The sequence below is a fragment of the Microtus oregoni genome, unplaced genomic scaffold, assembly GCF_018167655.1.
Source record: "Microtus oregoni isolate MIOR12 unplaced genomic scaffold, Mior012 000057F_ref0000458, whole genome shotgun sequence".
In the NCBI taxonomy this organism is placed as follows: domain Eukaryota; kingdom Metazoa; phylum Chordata; class Mammalia; order Rodentia; family Cricetidae; genus Microtus; species Microtus oregoni.
Genome location: NW_024543833.1, coordinates 11,381,350 through 11,406,783, shown reverse-complemented (window position 1 = coordinate 11,406,783; position 25,434 = coordinate 11,381,350). Strand labels below are relative to the sequence as shown.

The 25,434-nt window shown below is 44.1% G+C and overlaps 1 protein-coding gene across 1 annotated transcript in view; it reads left to right on the top strand.

The window, feature by feature from the left end:
• LOC121438824 (one cut domain family member 2) overlaps positions 1-24,183 on the top strand; it is a 47,128-nt gene extending 22,945 nt beyond the window's left edge. The window contains exon 2 of the mRNA XM_041639290.1: positions 23,510-24,183. Coding sequence (XP_041495224.1) covers positions 23,510-23,796 — 287 coding nt within the window. The 3' untranslated portion in view covers positions 23,797-24,183. The remainder of the gene's footprint in view (positions 1-23,509) is intronic.
• The last annotated feature ends 1,251 nt before the right edge of the window (positions 24,184-25,434 follow it).

Below are 25,434 nucleotides of genomic sequence, written 5' to 3'. Positions count from 1 at the left end.
GTGGTGTGATATGGGTGAGCCTTGAAGATATGATAAGCCAGTTCCTAGAAAACAAATGCCTTATGATTTTACTACAGAGTGTCTAGCATGGTGAGCCTCACAGAAACAGAAAGCAGAAACCAGGTGTGGGTGTTCTGTGTCTGTCGTCTCAGCACTTGGGAGGTGGGAAACTGGGTGATCCAGGAATTCCAGGTCATCTTTGATTGTGTAGCAAGTTTAAGGCCAGCCTGATCTATGTGAAATCCTGTTCAAAATAAATAAACCAGAAGTAAAGAAAGCGGGGATGGGGTGGGGTGGGGTGGGGGACAGAATGGCAGTTGCTGGAGAGGAAGGGAAAGAGAACTACTTAGTGGGCTATAGTTTCTGTTCTGCAAGATGAAAAAGTCTGCTCAGTGATCTTGTATACTTAAAAACGGGTAAGATGGGCCCTGAGTGTGGCGGTGCATGCCTGTAATCCCAGCACTGGTAGGCTGAGACAAGTATTCAGCTTCTGCTACACTAAGAGACTCTGTCTCCCAAAAAATGTGTGTGTGTGTGTGTGTGTGTGTGTGTGTGTGGTAAATTTTACGTCACATATAATACAGTTTACATAAAGAAAGATGTAACTATATTGTAATGGGCGCTCAATTTTTAAAACTCGGAAAATAGAAAACAAAGTTTTGCTAAAATATATTTCTGTTCTTTTGCAGTTTTCCTAGGCATTGCATTAAAATCTTGTCCTTAGGGCTGGAGAGATGGTTCGGTGGTAAAGAACACTGGCTGCTCTTCCAGATGACACAGGTTCAATTCCCAGTACCTACGTAATTTCTCACCACTGACTGGAACTCCAGTTCCAGAGGATTCAGTGCCCTCTTTTGACATCTGCAGCCCCTGCATGCACATGGCGCCTAGACATACATGCAGGCAAGATGTCCCTACACATAAACATAAATAGATAAAACCTTGTCTGTGTAAAAATCAAACTGTAAATAATTTGATAAAGTCCTATTTACCTGCTCCCTTTAATCCCTTTCTCCCATATTACTTCTCTGAGGCAACCTCCGTTTGGGCTTCAAAGGTGTCTGCCAATCTAGCATGCATTTATTTGCCTACATATACACTTGTATGTAAGTATGTGTGCGTTGCTTTAATATAAGCGCGTTCACAGAGCCCATACTGTTCCAGGACTCATCACTTTCATGTTGCAAATGTCTGTAAGTTTTCCACTTTGAATGAGATCCTCCCAGCTTCAGTCTACAGCAGAGCAAACCATGGAACTGGCAATTTCCTTTAGTCATTCTGTACTGATGAGCAGCTTGGGCCACCTTTATTACTGTTCCTGTTTGAGATGGGGTATTCCTGTTTGGCCCAGGTTTGCCTAGAACCTATCCTCCTGCCCCAGATTCCCTGGGTGCCAGAATTACAGGTGCAGACCCACCATACCAAATGATAAGGCTGTTGATCCTTTGGGGTCTTTTATTGACAAACTACATTGCATGAACACTTATGTGTTCCAGTGCAGATGCTTCCAGAGGTAGACAGTAAGAGGTGTCTCTCCACACCTACCAAAACTGGAGCCATTCTGTCTTCTTCATAGTCAATGTGTTAAAGTAGAGTTTGTGGTTTCTTTCTGGTTTGTTTGTTACTTTTCATGATTTCTAGTGAATATGGAGATATATGCACATACTTTCCAGATCCATTTCCTTCTGACAAAGTCCTGTTCCCATCTTTTATCTCTTTTTCTTCCTCTAATAATCTCTCTGTGTATCCTTCATATATTCTGCTTACAAATACTTTGTATTTTGCAAAAATGTTTTTTCCCATGTTAATTGGTTTTGGTTGGTTGTTTGAGGCTGGTATTGGTTTTGTTCACTTTAGTTTTGATTCTCTGAGATCAGCTTAGACTGTGCCCTAGACCTTTCTATATAGCCCAGGCTAGGTCTGAACTGAAGATTCTCCTGCTTCAGCCTCTAGGGTGCTAGAATTATAAGTGTCTGCCATCATACATGGTTCCAGACTATTTTATGAAACCTATGCATTGCTTGCTTTTCTGTTGCTGACTAAATCACCATGACCAAGGCAACTAAGAGAAGAGTTTATTTGGGATACAGTTCTAAAGAGTTAGAGGCCATGATGGTGGGCAAACATGGCAGCAGGCAGCAGGGATGGGGGCCAGAGCAGGAAACTGGACATGCATATCCTCAAACACAAGCATGAAGCAAAGAAAATAAACTAGGAATGGTCCTTATGTTCTCAAAACCCTTCCCCAGTCACTTACCTCCTCCAACAAGGCCACACCTCCAAGCCTCCCCAAACAGTGCCACCTACTGGGCACCAAATCTTCAAGTCTGTGAGCCTATGGGGGATGGTCTCATTCAGTCCACCACGTCCAATAAGGTATCTTTTAACTTAGTTGTGGTCAAATTCATCTTTCTGGTGGTGGTGTTCTATTTTATGTTTTCTTCCTAGGTAACTTTTAAACCTTGAATCTCTAATGCATCTTCAGGTTCATTTTATAAGAGGCATAATGTTGAGACCATAATGTCCCTCTCAGATGAGGAGCCACTCAGTCCAGAACTACTTTCTGGTCATTGTTTTCTTCCCTATTATTGGAACTGCCTCTTAATCACACGTTAAGGTCCCTTATACACTTGGGTTTATTCCCATAAATCTGCTCTGTCCTGTGAATATGTTGGTTGCTCTGCCAACATCAGACCTTTAATGACTTTTACTAAAAGTGTCTTTTGCTTTGCCAAGGCTTATTTTTCTTCCTCTCTTTGGTTTCTGTGTTTGCTTTGCCTTCCTTACCCTTCCACTCTTCCAGAAAATTATAGAGCAGGCTGTAATTTATGAATGATTTTAATCTTCCTGATTGCATATAGACCAATGTACCATTTATTCCAATCTTTATGTCTTCCTTAAGAAAAGAGTTTGGGATTTGTCCTTTCCACTGTTTGGTTAAGGTCATTAGTAGTCACTCATTACTGTTGAGAAGGCATTATCCTTCTGTTCCTTTTTAAACAGATTAGTTCTGATGTATAGAAAAGGCTATAGCCTTCTCAAATGCATTTTTGTGAAGTAAAAGATAGATTGAAATACATAACACATTGATGTGTGACATTCTTTCTGGGAAGACAAGAACAAATATCTGCTTACCCCAGACAGGGAGCCATGACAGAGCAAAGAAAAGAGACCCCAAGATTCCAGCTTGGTAAGCAATGAGCTTTATTGAGGTTACTCATAGGAATATGAGTAAGGGGCTACTTATAGGATCAGAAATGACTCAGTGACATCACCAGGAGACCACGCCCATATGGGTGACAGCTCACAAAACCTGGGAACCTGGAGCTCCCACAGCTTACAGGGAGCTCAACAAGTTGGAGAGTGTCCTTTGCAGATGGCCCAGTTTGTCTGGGCCTTTTCCAGGCAACTTGGCCGGTCTGGGCATCTTCTAGGAAACTCAATTTGTCTGAGATTCTCTCACAGCCATCCTTGCTGCTTAGCTATGCTTGTGCAGGGAGGATCTTAGTGTTTCTGCTCAGTTTCAGAGACTTCCAGAAGCCTCTGGGTTGTTTACGTCCTGGATTTCAGAAGCTTCTGTATAGGAGGGAATGTTTCACCTCCCCTTAGGATACTCTGTTGCTGGACTTTTTCTAACATTCTGTGCCTTTACAAGCTCCCCGCCCCCAAGACAGAAGTTTTAATATCAGAGGGAACATACACAGCACACGCAAACACACACTTAAATTCTGAAGCACATTGAATATTGCTAGCTCTCTAGAGGGAATAGGTGATGTTCTTTAGCAAAACTCCTTCTCAAAGACAAGAAACATCTCAGTGGTCTGACTTAGGGGGGTTGCCTCTTGATTGGTTTCACCGCTCTTAACATTCCTGTCTGTACTCCTAAATGCCACGATTAAGTTTTTCTCATTTTAACATTGATCATATAGGTGTAGATTTTCCCAGTGTCTATTTTTGTGTCAAGGTTCTTTTCTTGAAGCTTTTTTTTAATGCTGTTACATGTCATTTCGTGTAGAAGCTATCCCTTCTTTCCAGAGCCATGCCATCAAACCAGAATCAATCCATCCTCCTGTTGGTGAGCTCTTAGGGCATTCCTAGTCTTATCTTAAAGAGAGCCACTCTGGGTACTCCAGGTGCAGGTAATACCCTCAGTGTACACAGCGTCCATCTCAGGAGAGTTTTAGATTTCCTCAGAAGACCTTGAAACCGTGACTTAAGGATGGGTGGTCTTTTTGAAAAAAGGATTCTACAAAGTGCTTCTACACTGCTTCTCAACCTTCCTAATGCTGTGAGCCTTTAATGCAGTTTCTCACGTTGCGGTGATCCCCAACCATAGAATTATTTTTTTGTTGCTACTTCATAAGTGTGATTTGGCTACTGTTATGAGTCATAATGTAAATATCTGATGTGCAGGATATCTGGTGTGCGACCCCTTTGAAAGGGTCATTCAGACTCCCCAAGGGGCTGTGAGCCCCAGGTTGAGAACCCCTGCACTAACAGAAGGCTGGAACAGTGACAGAAAGCCCAAGGAGAGTTGTTTAATGAGATGCATTCCCAGTGTCAGCAAATGGAGCTTGACCTTCTGTGACACTCTGTGCTATGCCATAGAAACCACACATTATGGATTTCTTGGTTTCGGTGGTGGATAAGTGCATAAAATGTATTCGATACTGAGTGTAAAACTTAATGTGCAGCTTCACGGCTTCTGTTCCGAACACCCGTTCTAACTGTATGGAAGTTCATTGAGTTGTGTAAATTCAAATTTTAGGTCCAGTTAATTTGGGCATGTGGTTTTTATTTGTGATTTTTTTAACAATAAAGTTTATTTATGAAGGGAAGAAAGAAATAGCAAGGACGCATACATTCAGACACACCTCAGAGATGCCCTACCCAAGGAAGCCAGTTCATCTGGTAGCCCTAATTGCTCATTGACTGGGGAATTATAGAAGGGGTTCTCCAGTCTTGCCCATGGGCAGGGTTGGGCATGGCATACAGAGAAAGACTTCAAGCAAGGAAATGCCAAAGCTGACACTTGTGACTTGGCTGGCATGAACTAGAGCAGTGAGGCCCCCTAGCGGCATGTGCATGTGCCTGGCACAAGCTGCTGAAGGAGCGTCTAAGAGCAGACTGCCAGCCATGGGTTCCCATGTGTTCACCCACTGAAGATGCTGTCAAGCTCTCCAAATGTTGTACCTTCCCAGATCAGTCCAGTCAGCTCCCTACAGACCCCAGCTTTGCAGTTCTTGAAGAAAAAGACTTTTACATTTCTTGCCATTTTGGTGTGTGTGTGTGTGTGTGTGTGTGTGTGTGTGTGTGACATTTTAATTTGTATTCCTAGATTACCAATAATTTTTAGTAACGTTTTATATATTTATTGGAAACTCAAGTGTCTTCTGTGAAGTACAGTGTAGTCCCTTGCCTATTTTCATATTAGGATGTCTGGGTTTTGCTTATTGATTTCCGGTAGATTTTATATATTCTGGCTCCAAGCCCTTTGCCAATAACACGTATGGCAAATATCCACGACTTTCTTTCTACTCTGATTACTGTCTCCAGTAAACAGACGTTCTTAATTTTAATGGCTCCTAATAGATGGTTTTCTTTTGAATTAATACTTACTGAGTCTTAAGAGATCGTCCCAGGATTATCGGATGTTAGCTTGTATTATTTTTCTGAACATTTCATTTTTTTATATTCATTCTAAGGTATATGATCTGTACAGAACTGTGTTCTGGGATGGGGGGATGACTCAGTAGGTGAAGCACCTAGTGTGTGTGCAGAAAGATCTGAGTTTGAAGATCCAGAATGCACAGAAAGCCTGGTGCCGCACATATGGTCTATCATCCCGGCGTTCCCACGGTGAGGTGGACAAGCTCTGGAAACTTACAGACATGTTTTGTCATTAACCAAGTAGTCATGGGTTTGAATCTCTCTTTGTGTCCTTGGCTCTGTTCCGTGGGCCTAGAGTTGTGTGCTTTCTCCTCCCCCACGTGGCACTATGTGCCTTACCGAACATCTGAGTAGCTGACATAACAGGGCTTTGCCGAGAGCAGCTTGGGCATTCTTTACCTCAGCGTTCCCTGTACATTTCCAGATTAGCTAATTAAACTCCAAAGACTGTCAAGAATGGAGGAAGAAGAAGAGGAGGGAGGGAAGGGCGCTGGTCTTCCGATTAGAGGTAGCATTGTATTTATAGACCAATATGGGAAGAACTGAATCTTGTCGGCATCAAATCTACCACTCCAGTTATTTAGATCACCTACCTGTATTTCCTTTAAGAAACAGGAAAACTTCTACCAGAGACTTGTACAATACACATTGTTAGACTGAGTCTCTCTACTTGTTTTGATATTAGTATACATAGTATTGACATGTGTATGTGTACATGGTACATGTGCATATACATGTTAGCCTGTGTATGGGGACATGCACAAAAATGTGCATGTGCAGGCTGAAGTAGCGTGTCTTATTTGATTTCATCCCGCCTTCTATGCTAAGGCAGGTTCTCGCATTTGAACCCGGAGGTTACTGATTTGCCTAGTCTGTCTAGCCAGCTTTCTCCAGGGACCGCCACCTCTGCCTCTACAGGAGACTGCCATGTCCACCTAGCATTTACGTGGGCATCAGTGGTCCAAACTCTGACCTCCACTCTTACACAGCCGGCGCTTTCCTCACGGACCCATCTCTCTAACCCTGATGCACAATACTTTTAATATTCTATGTGTAGCATTATATCAAAATACCATTGATTTTTGTCTACTGTCTAAGAATTTTTTTAATTCTTGTATTAATTTTAGCAATTTGTTTGTTTCCCTAGATTTTTTTTATATAGGTACCGCATGGACTTTTGTGTGTGGCTTATCTTGTTCCTGGTCATCTTATTGAACTTCCTTATTAGTCCTAATAATCTGTCTCAGGGACCCTTGAGTTTTCTAGGTAAAAATGAGATTATCGTGTAATGTAGCTTCTGTTTCTGTCTGGAGAAAGAGTATAGAGTACTGTAAATGCAAGGAGTCTCGAGTCAGACCACCCTATTTTTCATTTCTTTTCTTTTTTATCTTTATTTTATTTTTTGAGCCGTGGTCTCTCTGTAGCTCTGTCTCTCCGAGGACTCACTCTGTAGACTAGGCTGGCCTTGAACTCACAGTGATCCTCCTGCCTCTGTCACCCAAGTGCTGGGATTAAAGGCGTGCACCACTATGCCTGACTGTATATACGACCCTAATTTTTATCCCAGTTTTGCTACTTGCTCTGGGGCTGAAATTAATTTGCTTAATTCTCTTGACCTTGGTGTCGCTAGTTATAAACAGCCCCTCACAGAGTTCTTGCCAATAGGAAGGAAGAGCCTGCAAAGAAAGAGAAGCCCCTGCTCAGTTTCTGCAGTCCGGGTTTCCCCACTTCCTAAATCTCAACACTGTATCTCTTTGTTATTAGTTTGTTTCATTGTAATGGCTACTTTCCCAGTGTAGAGCAGGATCATAGGGGTGCTTGAAGGCCTCATCTAGAAACTCTGAAGCATAGCCTTCTGATTTTATTGTAGGAATATATTTTTTCTATATTTGATATATCTAATACAATTTGATATATTATTGTTCACCTCTGAGAGGTTGTGCTATTCACATAAAAACGGAAACACTGGTGCTGGAATTGTCTTTACCTACCACTGAGATGTGAAAGGAGAGACCGCCCGCCTGCCTCCCCATCCACAAGGCTCCCCACTTACAAACCCATTAGTGTAACTTTTCCAGAAAACATGCTTTGATATGTTGTAAACCTGAGGCTGTTCATGATGAGATCATCACAGAACACGCTGGCCGTCCACTGTTTGAGAAGAGTATCAAATTCCTGGGCTTTTGTGTTTCACTAAACTCTTATTAACTTGAAGGACATCTTCAAGTTATTTTTCTTTTCAAGGAGAGAACACAGACTATGTTATTCCAGTAAAGATCAACTGACCAATATTATGGTCACTGTGTCCATATGCCTCAATGCGTCCTCTATATTCCTTATTTATCTGCAGATTTTTTAAATGTTTATTTATTTAGTGTGCACACACATACACAAACATAAACACACACACATATATATGTATGTATGTGTATATATATATATATATATATATATATATATATATACAGCCTGCTTAGTCTGTATAATGTTACTTGTATAGATATGATTTCAGGGCTGACCATTTAGTATTGGACAACCAATTAGGGAACTCATCCCTGGAGAAAACTGTTTCTTCCACTTTCAGCATTTTGCCCTTGCCTTCTGTTCTTTGTCTATGGGTAGGGGCACCATGAGATTCTTTATGTTAGCATGACAATGTTAGCATGTTGTACTTCTTCCGGTCTTGTTTAGGCAGCTATATCATTGAGACTTCATGGGCACAGCTTCCCTGCCATTTCTAGGAGACACAACTTCACAGCAGCCTTCCTGATCCTCTGGCCCTTACGTTCTCTCTGTCCCTTCTGCAATGTTCCCTGGGCTTTGGCGCAGGAGTTGTGTTGTAGATTTATTTCCTGGGGCTTGACAACCTATAACTTATTCTCTGTGTTTTCACTAGTTTATGGCTTGACAGTGGTCTCCTTCTGTTGCAGAGAGAGGTTTCTTTGGTGAGGGGTGAGAGCTCCACTTATCTATGGATATAAGGCTAGATATTTAAAACATATTTAGGGATTATTCTGGTTTAGTAAAGTATGAATCTTAGGCTCTCCTCTATGATCCATAACCTTACTAGCCCTGGCTGGTTAACTAGGTTTCTAGTACCAAGTATGATTTCTCTCCTATTGAGTAAGTAAGTCCAATTAGAGAGCTGTTGTTTACAACCACGATGTGAATGCCACTGTTGCACTCATGTCTTGGGGTTATCATGTCATTCTGGTCATCACTGTGGTTCATAGGCATTACAGCTGGGTAGGGCTATTGGATGCTTTCCTATCTTGGCAGTTTGCATGCCACCTTCTGATATGTTGGCAGCTAGTCCTCAATGGGGGGTGGCTTCCAGGTCATATCCAACTAGCTCTCTGGGTCTTCTATGCAAAATGCATGGTGTCTTCAGCAATCGAGACTTACCTTCAACCTTGGGGAGATAGCCCAAGAGCTACAGCCATAGACTATATTGTTCTGAGAGTCTTTTGTTTTCCCCTGACCAAACATTCAAAGGGGGTGACTCATGATACTGCAGTTTTTTGTTTTTGTTTTGGGTAGTATATGGTCCTCGGAATGAGTATTATCAGACCAAGTGGGATAACTTCATTTATACTATATATATGCATATATAGATTTACATTATTGTATGTAGTTTAGATAAATAAATAATGGTATGATTCCTTGTGAGTTTTTCAGACTTCTTTGTTGTTACCATACCCTCCTCTCCTCCTCCTTCTGTGCTGACATCCCTCCCATCACCCCCAGTTATAGTTTTTACTGTGGTGAGTTTCTGCTTTCTTTTTGGTCTTTAAAATGCTTTTAGTGGGAAGTTGAGCCTTCCCTGGATCTTCTAGCCATTTGAAATCAGGCATTCCTACAACTGCTTTTGAAGCTTCTATTCCTAGCTGTCTCCAGCTATGTAGGGAGTTGGTGATTTCTTTAGGGCAGTGTTCTGCTTGAGTAGAGTGGATGGTCAACAATTGTGATTTCAAAGAGTGGGTTCTCCAATTTTTTATCATAGCAGCTAAATGAGAAACCCTTACTGGATCAGTTGGGAGGACAGATGGATTCTCAGAGCTTGATCATTCCCTGGCAATGGTTAGGACCACACAAAACGAAGTCACCTCTAGGAGTTGTAGCCTCCTGTTCTTATCTAAGTGCTTTCTAAATTCTGTCGTCTTTGAACTTCATGGTTTTACAGCCGAGACCATCTGGCTTTGGCTGTCTGGTTTTTAGTGTTTCTTATTTCTGCTCTCAGAGCTTCGGCTGAAAGGGAAGCAGAAGCAGAAAGCATAGCTGCTCTCAGTGCAGGCTTCCGCATGCTTCCTGACTGCCACCGGAGCCAGCTGGTAACGAAGAGAGCGACATCTGAGTGCTCTCATTTTGTAAGTCTCAGACCCTCAGTGACTTTGCATTCAAAGTAAAAAATAAGGACAGGAAATAGAGCTAGTTTTATACAAAGACTGCCCTTGAGGCATTGGAACCGAGATCAGCCCCTGCGCTGCCAGCCTTTCGTTGGAGGAGAGATGGACATTGCAAAGTTGCCGTGACGCTTATCCAAACCAGCCTACTTATAACCTGCCCAGCACTCACGTGAAAGCAGAGGATCTGGGGTGTGAAGATAGAGCAGAAGTTCATCAATCACCCGTGTTTTCCAAAAGGGTAGAGGAGGATAACCTCAGAAACACCCACACGCTAAGCTCAATACACAGCACAGACATGCGTGGGCAGCACCAAGCCCCTTTGGCCTCCCGAATCTGTGAAATTAAGGCTACCTCTGCTGTCTGGACTCCAGAATGTTTGTATGTTCACTTGTATGCAGATATTTGAAAGCCAGAGGTCAACCTTGGGTGTCATTCCACAGGTGCCATCCACCTCATTTTTAAGACAGGGTCTCCAGTGGCCTCGAATTCCGAACGTAGTCTAGGTTAGCTAGCCAGCGAGCCTCAGGAACCCACCTGTCTTTGCCTCCTCAGCATTGCGATCGCAAGTGTGCACTACCACACCTTGCTTATTTTTTATTTTATTGCCTTCTGGAAACATTTATTTTTTTTTTTTTGGAGAATTTCTTCCATACTAGTAAAATACATAGTGACAAACTAAATCAATAGCACAATTAATTGGAATCAAAAAGACTGATTTATGTACATATGTGCATACATATGTGTGTCTATACCATACATACCTGCACACATGTATGTTATATATGTGAATTATATACACCAGTATGTATATATAATTTATTATCCTTCCAGTTCCTGGGTAAAGGGTCATTTCTCAAATTTCTGAAAGAAGCAAGACAAAGAAACAACTTAAAACTGAATAAAAGATATCATACTGCTTTGGGCCTTTGGAACTTCAGGTTTGGGTCTGAGGCATCTCTGGCTGAGTCATGTATCTCAGTTTCTAGAACTAATGGAGTTCATTAATGCAGTCATGTCCTATGCAAAATAAATGAGCATAATTATCCATATTTTTAACCACCAGAACCAAAAATCATATGTTTCTTTTGATGTGAATAGGATCAATATTTATTATTGTGGCATGCATTCTTTTTTATCATTTTTATTGAGCTATACATTTTTCTCTGCTCCCCTCCCTTTCTTCCCTCTCTCCTTCTCCTGTGACCCTCACACTCCCAATTTACTAAGAAGATCTTGTCTTTTTCTCCTTCCTATGTAGACCCATGTAGACTACATCTCTTAGGATCCTCTTTGTTGTCTAGGTTCTCTGAGGTTGGGGACTGTAGGCTGTTTTTCTTTGCTTTGTGTCTAAGAGCCACCTATGAGTGGTACATATTACATTTGTCTTCATGTGTATTCAATTTTTTTCTAGATCTACCTGTTTGCCTTCAAATTTCAAGATGTCATTATTTTTTACTGCTAAGTAGTACTCCATTGTGTAATTGTACCACATCTTCTTTATCCATTCTTTTTTTAAAAAAATATTTATTTATTTATTTATCATGTATACAATATTCTGTCTGTGTATATACAGACCAGAAGAGGGCACCAGACCCCATTACAGATGGTTGTGAGCCACCATGTGGTTGCTGGGACCTTTGGAAGAGCAGGTGATGCTCTTAACCTCTGAGCCATCTCTCCAGCCCTTCTTTATCCATTCTTCAGTTGAGAGGCATCTAGGTTGTTTCCAGTTCTGGCTATTATGAATAATTTTGCTATGAACGTAGTTGAGCACATGTCCTTGTGGTATGATTGTGCATTCTTTGGGAATATACCCAAAAGTGGTATTACTGGGTCTTTTTTTTCTTTTCTTTTTTTTTTTTTTTTTTGGTTTTTCGAGACAGGGTTTCTCTGTGGCTTTGGAACCTGTCCTGGAACTAGCTCTTGTAGACCACGCTGGTCTCAAACTCACAGAGATCCACCTGCCTTTGCCTCCCGAGTGCTGGGATTAAAGGCGTGCGCCACCACCGCCCGGCTCACTGGGTCTTGAGGTACATTGTTTCCTAATTTTCTGAGAAAATGCCATACTGATTTCCAAAGCAACTGTACAAGCTTGTGCACCCACCAGCAATGGAGGAGCATTCCTCTTTCCCCACATCTTCTCTGGCATAAGCTGTCATCGGTGTTTTTGATCGTGGCCATTCTGACAGGTGTACGATGGAATCTCATAGTTGTTTTGATTTACATTTCTCTGATGACTAAGGATGTTGACCATTTCCTTAAGTGTCTTTCAGCCATTTTAGATTCCTCTGTTGAGAGTTCTCTGTTTAGTCTGTACTCCATTTTTTTATTGGATTGTTTGTTCTTTTGATGACCAGTTTCTTGAGTTCTTTACATATTTTGGAGATCAAACCTTTGTCTGATGTGTGATTGGTGAAGATCTTTTCCCATTCTGTATGTAGGCTGCCGTTTTGTCTTGTTGACCGTGTCGTTTGCTTTACAGAAGCTTCTCAGTTTCAGGAGGTCTCATTTATTAATTATTTCTCTCAGTGTCTGTGCTGCTGGGGTTATATTTAGGAAGTGGTCTGTAGAGACAGTTTCTAAGGAAAGCAGCTTTCTCCTTTGAGAAAAAGCCAGTGTGCTTCCCATCTGACTCTAACCAAGGGAGAACTGAGGTAGTTAAGAGTTTAGCTTACAAGAACCAAGTTCGCGGTACTGCGTCTTTGGTCATCTGGATCATAGTGCACCTTATTGATAAGCCAGGAATTCAGAAAGGTAGGGAGAACTTGCAAACTACTTATAGTTTCTTAAATTCCAGGAGCACAAAATAATAGGATAATGACTTTCAAACTGCCCCATGTTCAAAGTAAGGCCTTGCTTCACCCAGGTCATTCAACTGGCTCTCGGTAGCCAAGACGACATTTTGGAGCCTGAGACCAAGTCTCCTGTGCATCAGCCTCTACTCCCCATGTTCTTTTAGCACTGTACTGGCACCTGTCCCTCTGCTGGCCCAAGCAGCCTGCAGGACAGATTTACCAGCATCGATGGCCAACCGAACACTAGATCTGTACCAGCCCAGTCTGTGAGACCTGCTGGCTTCCTTGTTTGAATGTGAGGGATCCCTTTATTTTCCCTGTAGACTCTTGACTGTGCAAATTAGTTCCAGAGACAGGGTTAGCTCGCTCTCTGTCAGTACTAGAGTCACCTCTTACAAGCCCAGAAGTGAAGGGAGTTAATTTCCTTTCCTCTTTTCTCAGAAGCCCGTAGACTGCGCAAAAAGAGCAGCATGAACTTTTTGCCCTTGGTGTTTTCCAACCCTGTCTCCCTGCATCTCTCTTGGGATGGGCCTCTTTGCCTTGAAGGTCACTCTCTCCCCTCTTTGGACAGTCCCTAGCTTCAGGCTCTTCAGCTGAAAAGACAAAGGATTTTTCTGCAAACTTCAGACCTATAGACTTGCAGGTGCTGACAGATCACACCAGTGATAGTTTCCTTTCCCCACCTCTGCCTCCATCTCCATCCTGGTAAGAGCGTCGTGAACTCTTCAGGGGAGTATTTACTGAACGCAAGGTGAATAAAGCGTGGCTGCATTATTTCTTAGGTGCTAACAAGACCCATCACAGATAGAATGTATTTGTACATAAATTAGTGATGTTAGGAAACAACTGTGGTCAGGAGCCTTTTAGGCCCTCTGACACAGGCAAAAAAAGGAAAGAAAAGAAAGTCCACCGTGGTCTTATCTTTTGCATGATGCTGGGAACTAAATGAGAAAATAAGGAAAAACAAAACCATGAATTTTTATTTGCCATTAGCCCTATGGCAAGTTCATGTACTGTTAAGTAAGGTGTGAAAAACACTTGAAATAATGAATTAATTTTTTTAAATGTGTGTGTATGTCTCTGCCTTGAGTGCCTATCACATGTGTGCAAGTGCTCACGGGGCCCAGAAGTGAGCTCCTGGAGCTGGAGTGACTGGGGGGCCATCATGGGAGGCCCTGCATGGGCCGTTTTCCAGCACTGCAAACGCTTTTAACCATGGAGCTGTCTCTCCAGCCCTTCAGATCATGAACTCTAAACCTCCCCTTCTGAAACCACGTTCCTTTTTGTCTGTGAAGGAGAGACAAGAGTCATGTTTACTGAACATCTGTGTATTGAATGTGACAGCTGGCATTGCGTGTGTGTGTGTGTGTGTGTGTGTGTGTGTGTGTGTATACACATGCACATGTGGGAACATGTGTGTATGCATTTGTGGAGGCCAGATGTTGATTCAGCTATGCTGGCTAGCCAGTGAGACGCGGGGATCCTCCTGTCTCCGTCCTCCTAGTGGTGGGGTAAGAGACACCACCAATTTGCTTGGTTTTTTACTTAGGTTCTGGGGATCCAAACTCAGGTCCTTGTGTCTGCGTAGCAGGCATGTTACTGACCTGGTTCTGTCCTCGGCCCACAGCGAGCTTCTTGATGTCCTAGAGTGGTGGGCGTTAGAGTTCCTAGTAAATGAGGACACTCAGGACGAAGGGAATGCAGCTGCTTAAGGGCCAATGGCGATCTGGACGTGGCTTGGCTCTGAGATGAAGCTTCAACCCTGCCTTTGACTCAGTCCATGAGCAGAGAGGCAAAGGCTGTTCTTGGCTTTGGTGTCTACCGGCTCTCACCACAATCAGGTTGCATAACATAACCACAAAGCAGGTGGCAGATGTCAGCATTTATTTCTGCTCGGGAGTCTGTGGCTTGGCCTGGCTGTTTTGCTGATCCAGGCTGCACTCGGCTGATCTCAGCTGTGCTTCCTCAAGCATCTGCAGTCAGCTGTGGGGTCAGCTGCGGGGTGATCTAGTATGGCTGGAGTTGGGTCAGCTCATCTCCTCCCACAGTTAGCCTTGGCCTGTTGGTAGCATTCCCAGAGCCGAGACAAACTTTTATCCAGCGTGCTTGTGCTAAAGCCAGGCCCTTCATCACCAGCCCTCAGACTAGCTCCCCTCACCCAGCTCTGAGAGTCTCTGGCTGACTCTGTGTTTTGCTGACGGAGCCAGGACTCTCTTTCCTTATCTCAGCTCCCTGTAATGACCTCTATTTTCTTTGCTATGATGAAATACCTTCGACTGGGCACCTTACAAAGAAGAAAGGTGCATTTAACTCATTACTGGAGTGATATGGCATTGGTGTCATTGTGGCTTTGATGAGGAGTGTATAGCAGAAGGTCATAGGGCAGAAGGCTTTATGCCAAGTGAGAGCTAAAATGGAGATCAGATAGCGGGACAGGAAGCTAAAGGGAGACATGAGGCCAATGGACATCCTACAAGAATGACATTCGTTACTTTGGCGGCACACGTTAATAACCCCAGACCCTCCTACTAGATCCTGCCTCTTAATGCATGGCGGCAATCTTCTAAACATTTAAACTATATCCAAACTGTGGCATATAGTGCCTCTTTTTGGTGCAAGCACTCATGGTTTCAGAGGGGAGAGGGTTAAAAGAAAAAGCCATTTGCAAAGACTCTGGGTCTTACCAGATCGACACAGAAAGCAATGTCATACTTGGAGGTGACACATGAGCTGGGGGGGGGAGGGAGGAGGGAGTGTGCTTCGGGGACAGAAAGGACACTTGGGTTCTTGGAGGACAAGGGTGGACAAGACAGTCCCAGAAAAATAAGTGAGAACTGAATGGAAGCAGAAACACGTCTAGAAAAAACATAGAAGATCAGAGAGGAAGGGACAAACCATCATCCCCAGACACTGGGCTCCTCTTGGACCATATTCATCCTGCTGCTGTTTGGGACCAAGGACTTGCTCAGGCCTCTCTCTCCACCAAATAATTCATGAGCCTCCACTATGACAGTATAATTCTCTCCACGTGCATCCCCTAAAGCTGCTAGTATAGGAAGGATGAAAACCCATCTCTTCCTGTTGAATGAGGCCACTAGATGGGGGTTCTATTGTTATCTCATATTAATAATTCTGTTTCAGAGTTCCAGGCTTAAAGAGGGTCTCAGCCCAATATAAGAAAGGGCCACATACTGGTGGGAATCAGAATTCATGGTGCAAAACCCAGGCAATGGGGTGTGTTTCTGCTCTTGAAAGGCAGGGCGATTCAAGCCATGCTTTAAGTCACTTTTACTTCAAGGAGGGCATTATTAAGGGGTTGAAAAGGGAGGCTCTGAGTCTGCTGACTGTCAGCCTCAGCAAAGAGGGGTCACTGAACTTTTATGAACTGTAAACAGGAATCCGTACCTCTGCTTTACCTTCCTCTAAAACATGTGGAAAGAAAGTTCGATGGGGCATCTTGGTACTAACTTTGGTACTAACTTTGATTATGCTGGTTCTTATTTTTTCTGGGTTCCTCATTTTCCTTATGAAAGTGACAGCCTCTGACCAGACAAGGACCCCAAAGATCTATGACTATGGCAAAGACCAGGCTACAGGAGGTAAAAAGATGTTCAGGTGACCAGGTATGGTAGCTCATGCCTAGAATCCCAGCACTCATGTGTTAGAGGCAGGAGGGTTGCCACAAGTTCAAGAAGAGCCTCGATGAAACAGCAATCTCTGTGCCAGTCAAGACTACATGTATCTTGTATTAAGCAAAGCAAATAAGTGTTCAGAGGCTTTGGAGAAACTAAAGGCACTAAAGGCACTGAACCTATGGGATAAATCATGAGTCTAGGAGAAGTGTGGTACCCGAATGACCTCACCCAACTGTACGTGCCTCCAAAGCCAGTCAGACACTGCCTTACACATACACACACACACCACACCACACACCTCCTGATGTCTTCCACAGATACAAATTGTCTCTGGCTTGATAAATCCCGACCCAGGTCTCCAACCACAATTCCTGCACATTGCCCAGGGTGACCAGTGGGCACAGCTAAAGACCTGAGTATCAGAGGACAACTGAGACCACATAATTCTAGAAGAAGCTCCCTTTCCAAAGCAAATAAGACTTGGCCATCTAGGGAGTTGAGATGGAGCCATGTGGAAAGAGAATCAGTCAGGAGAGAACTGAACTCTCCCTCCTGGTTAAGAAGGATCAGCTATGGGAAGTATCACATCCCAGGCTATTCAGTGTCTTATCTTATTAATCTCCTTGATACGCCAAAGGCAGCAAATCAAGTGGTGACCAGGTAAGAGGCAAGTTGAACTGTTGAGATGTGAGAGTTGGCTTGTGCCTGGACCAGAGCCTCCACTAGAAACAAATGGTTAACACCCCAGTCTATCACTGTGCCTGCATCTGTAGATAGGTAGCTGCCTGCTGTTCTTTCCTGTTAGTCACAGGTTATGGACAGATCCGTGGATTCTTGTCTGTCCAAAATTTACCAAGCTGAATCAGCGGGATTCCTTCTGGGAAGAGGAAACAGGCCTGGTGGCAGGGGCAGGTCACCTCGTGGTAGATAAACAGACGGTTATCCCCATCTCTGAGCTGGACAGGAACTTTTGAATGTCCTTATGCTCCACATTAGGAAGGTGGGGACAGTCACAGATGGCTGGAAGCTGCCTGGATTCACACCAGCCTCACTAGCATCGAGTTCATTCATTGACTCAGCTATGTTCTCTCTGCTTTTTTTTTTTTTCTTAAAGAGAAATGGATCCAGGTAGTCAGGATGCCATTGACCCACCTTCCAGTGTGAAATTCCCCTCGGACTGGCCAGCATTCGGCTGTAATAAGACTCCATCAACACTGCCTGTGAACACCTGCTGTTATTTGGGGTCTCTGACACATTCCTCAGTTGTAGGGAGACACTTGGCACTTTCCTAGCCACTCAGAAATGGGTACATATTGACTGTAGAGTTTAATAACAATACCGGAACCATTTACAGGCTACTTGTGTCTCTGGGGATAGCTGGGGCTGGTGCTTGTTTTAAGAATATTGAGGTTCTAGACAACAATGAAGACCCTAAGAGAGACATACATGGATCTTATCTACATGGGAAGTAGAAAAAGACAAGATCTCCTGAGTAAACTGGGAGCATGGGAACCATGGGAGAGGGTTGAAGGGGAAGGGAGAGGAAGAGAGGGGAGCAGAAAAAAATGTAGAGCTCAATAAAAATCAATTTAAAAAAAGAGTAACAACAACAACAAAAGAATACTGAGGTTCACAACCTCACGCCACCTGTCATTCCATCTGTTGACTTTTTTTAGACTTTCAAAGGTAAAACTATTCCATTCTGTTTCTGAGCAACTGACTTTGCTTTTTATTTGCTTATTATAATATACTATTTTAATTGATTATTTGAGAATTTGATGTGTACATGCGATGTATTTCGACCATGTACTTCTGTCTCCCCACTTCCAGATGCCCTCTTTCACATCTCTCTCCTGACTGCATGACCTCATTTTCTATAGCTCACTGAGTCCAACCAGTGCTGCCCATATGTACATGAGTGAAGGGCCACTGGTCGTAAGCATGAACAACTTATCACACCACTAAAGAAAATGATCTCTTTTTAAAACTTTTATTTATTTATTTTTTAAAGAGTTATTTATTTATTATGTATACAGCATTCTGCCTGCATCTATCCCGACAGATCAGAAGAGGGCTCATATCTCATTATAGATGGTTGTGAGCCACCATGTGGTGGTTGGGAATTGAACTCAGGATGTCTGGAAGAGCAGCTAGTGCTCTTAACCTCTGAGCCATCTCTCCAGCCCTATTTATTTATTTTTACAACCAGACAACTGCTTCCTCCTCCTTCCTCACCTCCCAGTCCTCCCCTGTCACCTCCCCTCTGCACCCCCATCCACTCCTCCTCCATTTCTGTTCAGAGATGTGCAGGCCTCCCGTAGATATCAACCAAACACGGCATATCAAGTTGAAGATTGGACAAGGCAACTCAGTATGAGAAAAAGGGTCCCAGGAGCTAACACAAGTATCAGAGACAGCCCCTGCTCCCACTGTTAGGGAGCCCCACAAGAGGACCAGCTGTCACATATATGCAGATGGCCTAGGTCAGTCCCATGTGGGCTCCCTGGCTGTTGGTTCAGTCTCTGTGAGCTCCTATAAACCAGGTTAACTGGTTCTGTGGATTTTCTCATGGTGTCCTTGATCCCTGTGGCTCCCACAGTCCTTCCTCCCTCTCTTCTGCTGGATTCTCTGAACTCTCCCTAACATTTGGTTCTAGGTCTCTGCATCTGCTCCCATCAGTTGCTGGATGAAGTCTCTCTTACGACAATTGGGCTAGTCACTAATCTACGAATGAAGCAGAATATCATTAGGGATCATTTCATTGCCTTTATTTTTTCTTGGCGGCCATCAACTGCCAAACATCAATAGCGTCTCAGCTTGGGATGGGGCTTGAGAGCCCTTCTTCCAGCCTGGCTTGAGCTTATGTGGACACTTATAGCTTCTGTGAGCTCAGGGGGACAGTGGTCTTCTTGTGTCCAGAGACACTGTTTTGCCCCAGTCTTCCCCAAGTTCTGGCTCTTAGCATGTTCCTGCTCCCTCTTCTGCTATTTCCTAACCCTCGGGTGGGACGGTTGCAATATAGATGTCCCACTTATGGCTGAGCACTCCCCAAATACCTGTTCTCCACACCTGGACCAGTCACTGACCAGCTGATTTTGTGAGTGGAACTCATGAGTTGCCAACTTCCAGCTGTTGGTACTCTGAACAAGTTCAATCCGGCTATTTCATTACTTGGGCCTGCTTGACTTGGCATACATTTACTGGAACATGGTCTCTGCTGGTCTGTATTCTGGTGACTTCAGAAAGCCATTGGAAGAGCATAGGAAGAAAGTATCGATCCGTTATTTCTTGGCAGTGCTGAACATTTTAAGCATTTGATATTTTTCTAAGTATATAAATCTAATATCTATCTCATCTGTCTGTATCTCACCAAATACAATCTGACAAACCAATGTGGACTTCTCCCACACAGTGTAATCGCCCTACTAAAAACACAAATAGAGGCTTCTCTGAAGGGTAATCAATATCGGTATAAAAATTGAGGGCTTCAGGACTAATCCAGAGGCGGGCGAGTTGACAGAGGACCCCAGCCAATGTTTACAGAAGCTATTTGCTCAGATTTTATCAGGCGATAATTGGGCATCCCTATTTATTAAGAATCCTCCAGATGAAGGCTCCACCCCCAGGAGGCTGGGACAGGACTGGGGTGTGAGGACCTGAAGTGGCCATGAGTAGCCAGGCGCATTGTTTCCCACATCTCAGAAGAAGCTGTCCGGAGTGTAATAGCGCAGAACTCCACAGGGTCTCTGGAGAGGACTAAACATTGCCCTGCACGGAGGCCCCTCCCCTTGCAACAGGAGCTGTTCCCTGGAAGGGAGGGAGGAAGCTTGGCCTCAGGACCGTCACTCTCATTATCTAGGTGTCCTCTTATTTCCTTTTAAGATGACAATCATCCTGCCTGGTGATTGCTGGAGTAACCCAATGAGTGGAGACTGGCACTGTGAGCTCTTCTTATTTGGCTCAGAAATACAGGCCCTGAAGGGTTAAGCTCTTAGAAATGGGAGTCAAGACTTGAATCCAGGTACCTCTAGCCACAGAGCTTCCATGTAGCAGCTGCTCCGGAAAATTTTAGAAAGCAAGTAATTCAGACTGAGGCATGTGGACCACTGGGGACAGCATCACCTAGGAGCTAATGAAGAATGAGGACCCGCAACCCACCCCCAACCCTGGCTGCGCCCACACCTGTTTGTAAAATGCTCTTCAGATGCCTCCTGCACGCCGTAACGTTCAGGATCACTTTGATAGATGCCCTGAAATATGACACGAGAGTCTCAACATGCGCTTAGGACAGCCAGACAGGAACCCACATAATCCAACAAGCCGTGAGAACTTGGTGGGGTGCGCAGGGGTGGGACTGAGCAAGGGAGTGTGCATGGGGAAGCCATCCAAGGGTGGCAGGCAGTCTCAGTCACTGCTGCCTGAAATCACATCGCCAGGGAGCCTCCCTTCATGAAAAAAACCCTAAAGCCTCCAAGAAAAATGTACTTGTGTGGATATATTTACTTTTGAAAGATAATATGGTTCGTTTTCTTTGTTTCTTCTTCATTTCTTCCTTCCTTCCTTCTCTCTCTCTCTCTCTCTCTCTCTCTCTCTCTCTTTCTCTCCTCTTTCTCCTATTTTTTTCTTCTTAATGAGAGGACAAACCAGGAAGAAATTATTTACCCAAACTGACAGGCCCCAGCAGCTTTCCCATCAGAGGTCCCTCTGTTCCTGCAGCCCTTAGAAGGTACACATCTTGTTTACTTCAGGAGTGAGTCCTCTTTGTTTCTGTATGGTACATAGACAGCATCTGTGAGTTTAGTGAGAGAAGCTTTAGTTTCCAGAGTATTTTCTCTATGAGTGTCGTCCTTGAGTTAAATCCTCTTCAAGTCCATTCCAGCTGCTATGGTAAAATATCATGAGCTGTATTATAACAACTGGGGTTCATTTTCTCAGGAGACTGGAAAGGAAAAAGAAATCAAGGGACTGTTCTCTGGTTCACAGATGATAGTATCACCGTGCACCCTCACACGTTTGGAAGGCATCCACTAGCGTTCCTATAAGAGCACTAGCCGCAAAGTCTCATGAACTAGCTACCTCCCCCAAGCCCCACCCTTCTAATGTTGACCTTGACTAGGATCTCAGCATATGAATTTAGTAAGGGTATATAAGCATCTACATAACAGCAGATCCCAAACTCTTCAAGAATGTTCCACAAGCAGGAATGCCTAGACTAAGGTCTAGGCACATTTGCCCATCAGTACTCTGAGATGTGCAGAAAGGTATCTGCTCACCACTGAGCATCTGTGGTTCCCATCCCAGGAGTCAGGTACCCGGTGGAATTTAACTGTAGAGGAGGCTGCCCAACCTCGTCTTTCCTGCCCTTCCCCACGTAACACTGTTGAGGCTATGCAACACCCCCAGGAAGCTTAAGACTCTCTCAAGTCATGTTAACCCGTGTTTTCGTGTCTCAACACAGTGGCATGAATGAATTGCATTATTTAGCCCTTATAATCACTTTTCTGGAAGTCCTGTGTGCTGCTTAGTTTTATATCAACTGCATACAAGCTGAAATTGAGAAAAATGCCTCCATAAGAGTCGTCTGCAAGGCATCTTTTTTATTACTAATTAATGGGAGAGAGCTCAGCCCATTGTAGATGGTACCATCCCTGGGTTGGGGGTTCTGGGTGCTATAAGAAAACAGGGTGAGCAAGCCATGAGGACTAAGCCAGTAAGCAGCACCCCTCCATGGCCTCTGCACCATCTCCTGCCTCCACCTTTCCACCTGCTTGACTTCCTGTCCTCACGGCTTTTGATGAACTGTTGCAGGGAACTCTTAGTGGAATAAAACCCTTTCCTTCCCAAGCTGCTTTTGGTCATGGCATTTCATCACAGCAGTAGAACACTGCCTAGGACAAATTGGCATCAGGAGTGGGGTGTTGCTATAACAGACCTTACCATGTTGATTTGGGGAGATGCCATCATGGGAGGACTTTGGAACTTTGGGCTAGAAAAGTCATTGAGTGCTGAGAGCTCAGTGAGATGCTCTTCAGAAACTTGGACGATCATAATGTTGAGAACAGTGCAGACAATGGAGGCCTGGTTCTGGAAGTTTCAGTAGGAAGAACTTAATTCCCTGAGTCAAGATGCCTTTTTTCACCACTGTGCCAAGTAGAACCTATGTGCCTGCTCCAAAGAGTCAGTTAGGAATGTCAGACACGATTGGTCCCTGCCTCCTAAGAAGTTGCAGACTAAGGGAGAGGTGCTGCTGGCTAAAATAATGTCCTGGTCACATATGTCATTCACATGTAGCTTCTCACGTCTACTATATCAAAGCGTATGGCAATCGAGATATTTAGGACCCTAAAGGCTGTCGTTGCATCTTTGGCTTATTTCCTACCCCTCCACTCACACAAACACACACCTGTTTTCCTGTTCTGGCTTCACTTTAAAGTGGCCAAAATAGAGCTGGTTGAACTGACTTTTCCGTGATTTTTGTATGGCTGGTTTTGCTATTTGAATGTCTGGATGGACAGGATTTGGGTCAGGATGCTTTCATCTGTCGCCTTGTGTTTCATCCTGTTAACAACTTTTGGGGTTGTGTGAATTGAAGCCTTGCTTGTGTGTTGGGGGGGGGGCTTTAACTTCAGAAGTGATTTCAGCTTAACAGAGAACAGCTGCAGAGGGTGAACGTGCAAAGGGCACCCCCTTGCCAACTGACTCTCCCCCTAATGCAGGGCTGCCCCACCTTCTTCACCACAACTGGTTCTGGGGGTGGGGTGGGGGCAAGGGGAGAAGAGAGAGAGGGAGAGGGAGGGAGGGGGAGGGGGTGATTGCTAACTGAGGCCTCCCATCACCAAGATGAACTAGGTAGGTTTGCTATTGACAGCTGAGCAATCCACACAATAAAACCTAACAGTTTCCGTCCCCTATACGATGTTGTCAATGTTTTCAATGGATCACCTTCCGGCTGGGTTCTCACACTACCACTGATCCCGTTCCCTTTTCTTTTCTCTCCCTCAAGCGTGCAAACGCAAGGAGCAAGAACCCAACAAAGACAGGAACAACTCCCAGAAGAAATCCCGCCTGGTGTTCACGGACCTCCAACGCCGAACGCTCTTCGCCATCTTCAAGGAGAACAAGCGTCCTTCAAAGGAAATGCAGATCACCATCTCCCAGCAACTGGGGCTGGAGCTGACCACGGTCAGTAACTTCTTCATGAACGCCCGGCGCCGCAGCCTGGAGAAATGGCAAGATGACCTAAGCACGGGGGGCTCCTCCTCCACCTCCAGCACTTGTACCAAAGCATGATCCAAGGATTCTCACCTGGGCACAAGTCACCTCCAAATGAGGACAACAGATACCAAAAAAAACCAAAAACCCAAAATACCAAAAAAAAAAAAAAAAAAATCACAGACATCAGATTCTTAGCTGGGGCCCTTCACTGGTGACTTGAAAGCACAATTCTCTTGAAACGTCTCTTCTAGCTGTAATCATAGGCCAGGTGTTCATTGTGTTCGCTTTTGTTTTAAATGGCTACAGAGTCTAAGTGCACGCTGAAAACGAATCTCTCTGAACCAGACAGTGTCCTCTGAGCATGCTAGGCATCCCAGAGATCCAAATGGGGCCTTCTTGGAGCGAGCTCACCACAGCAGGTGTCAGCCAAGCTCAGCATGGCTGTAAGCGTCAACAGTCCCATTGGGGGGGGGGGGGGGCCCGTCTATCTCTTGCGTCCATTGCCCACGGGTAATAGTGGGAATTTGGCCTGAGTAAAGACACAGCGTAGGATTCCAAGACTCTACGTGATGAAAAGAATTCAACAACAAGAAAGACCTCATTTGCTTCCCAAGTGCTTAGCGTCTTTATATCACAATATACTAAAATTCTCAGCCATAACATTACAAAAAAAAATCAGAATGGTGATTACTGAGCACAAGTTTTAAATATGAAAATCAATAAAAATCCAAGGACCTGTTTTTTTCCAACTCAGGCATTTTTTCACTGGATAGTTTAGAAAGTTTTAGGTTGATTAATTTACAATGTTCCTTTTCCTTACCTCCTGGAAATCTCATGTGGTCTTTTGGATCCGTCGGGAGAAAAAAATAAAAGTCAGTTCACTTGAGCTCAAAGTATCAAGCACAACGAAGATAAAACAAATAAGGAAGGATCTGGTTTCAATGCATCCAGTTTGACAAGGCGGTTTAGATCTGCCTTGCTGTTGTGAAGTCATTAGGAAATCATTGGAAATATGGCTTCAAGCACACTTTGCAGTTTGTTACAAATTCTATTTGTCCATAAGGCAGATGCACACTCAGGAGGCCAAGTTAACTGTTACAGTACAGGAGCAAATGCATCGTTTAAAAAGATGTAGATTTTTTTTTTTTTTAGATCATTACCAGGCCCTTGATTTACTAGTCACCCGGTTCCTCCTCAGTGCATTACGACTACCATGCTGTTCATTCTCATTCTTGCTGATTTATGTTGTTCTCCATCCCATCCCATGAGTTGGGACGCTTCTGTTGTTTTCTAGAAAGAAACAGTTCAATAAGCCACATCCTGTCGTCTCTTCCTAACTCTCTTCCATTGTTGATTCATCCTTGTAAAACAGCTGACTGAATCTGGAAAGAACACAGCACACCAAAGAAGCAGAATACTGCAAACCAAAGACATTTATTACCTGCCATTTTCTAGCCTACAAATACTGTGATTACTTTTAGAGATCAGAACACCTCTGTAACTCCGAGTGGCATTCAGCTCTTGTCTTGGGCTCACCCTCTGGCTGAGCAACCCAGCTATGCCAATGACATTCGCCAGGCATCCAGGCGGTGGCTTCACCACGCCAGCTCTGGTTGTCACTTTCTCATAGCGAGTGGAAGAGGGCCCACAGAACTCTGGGAGATTACAAAGGTCACTATGTGCATATTTACCAGTGAATGGCCCCAGGTGGGC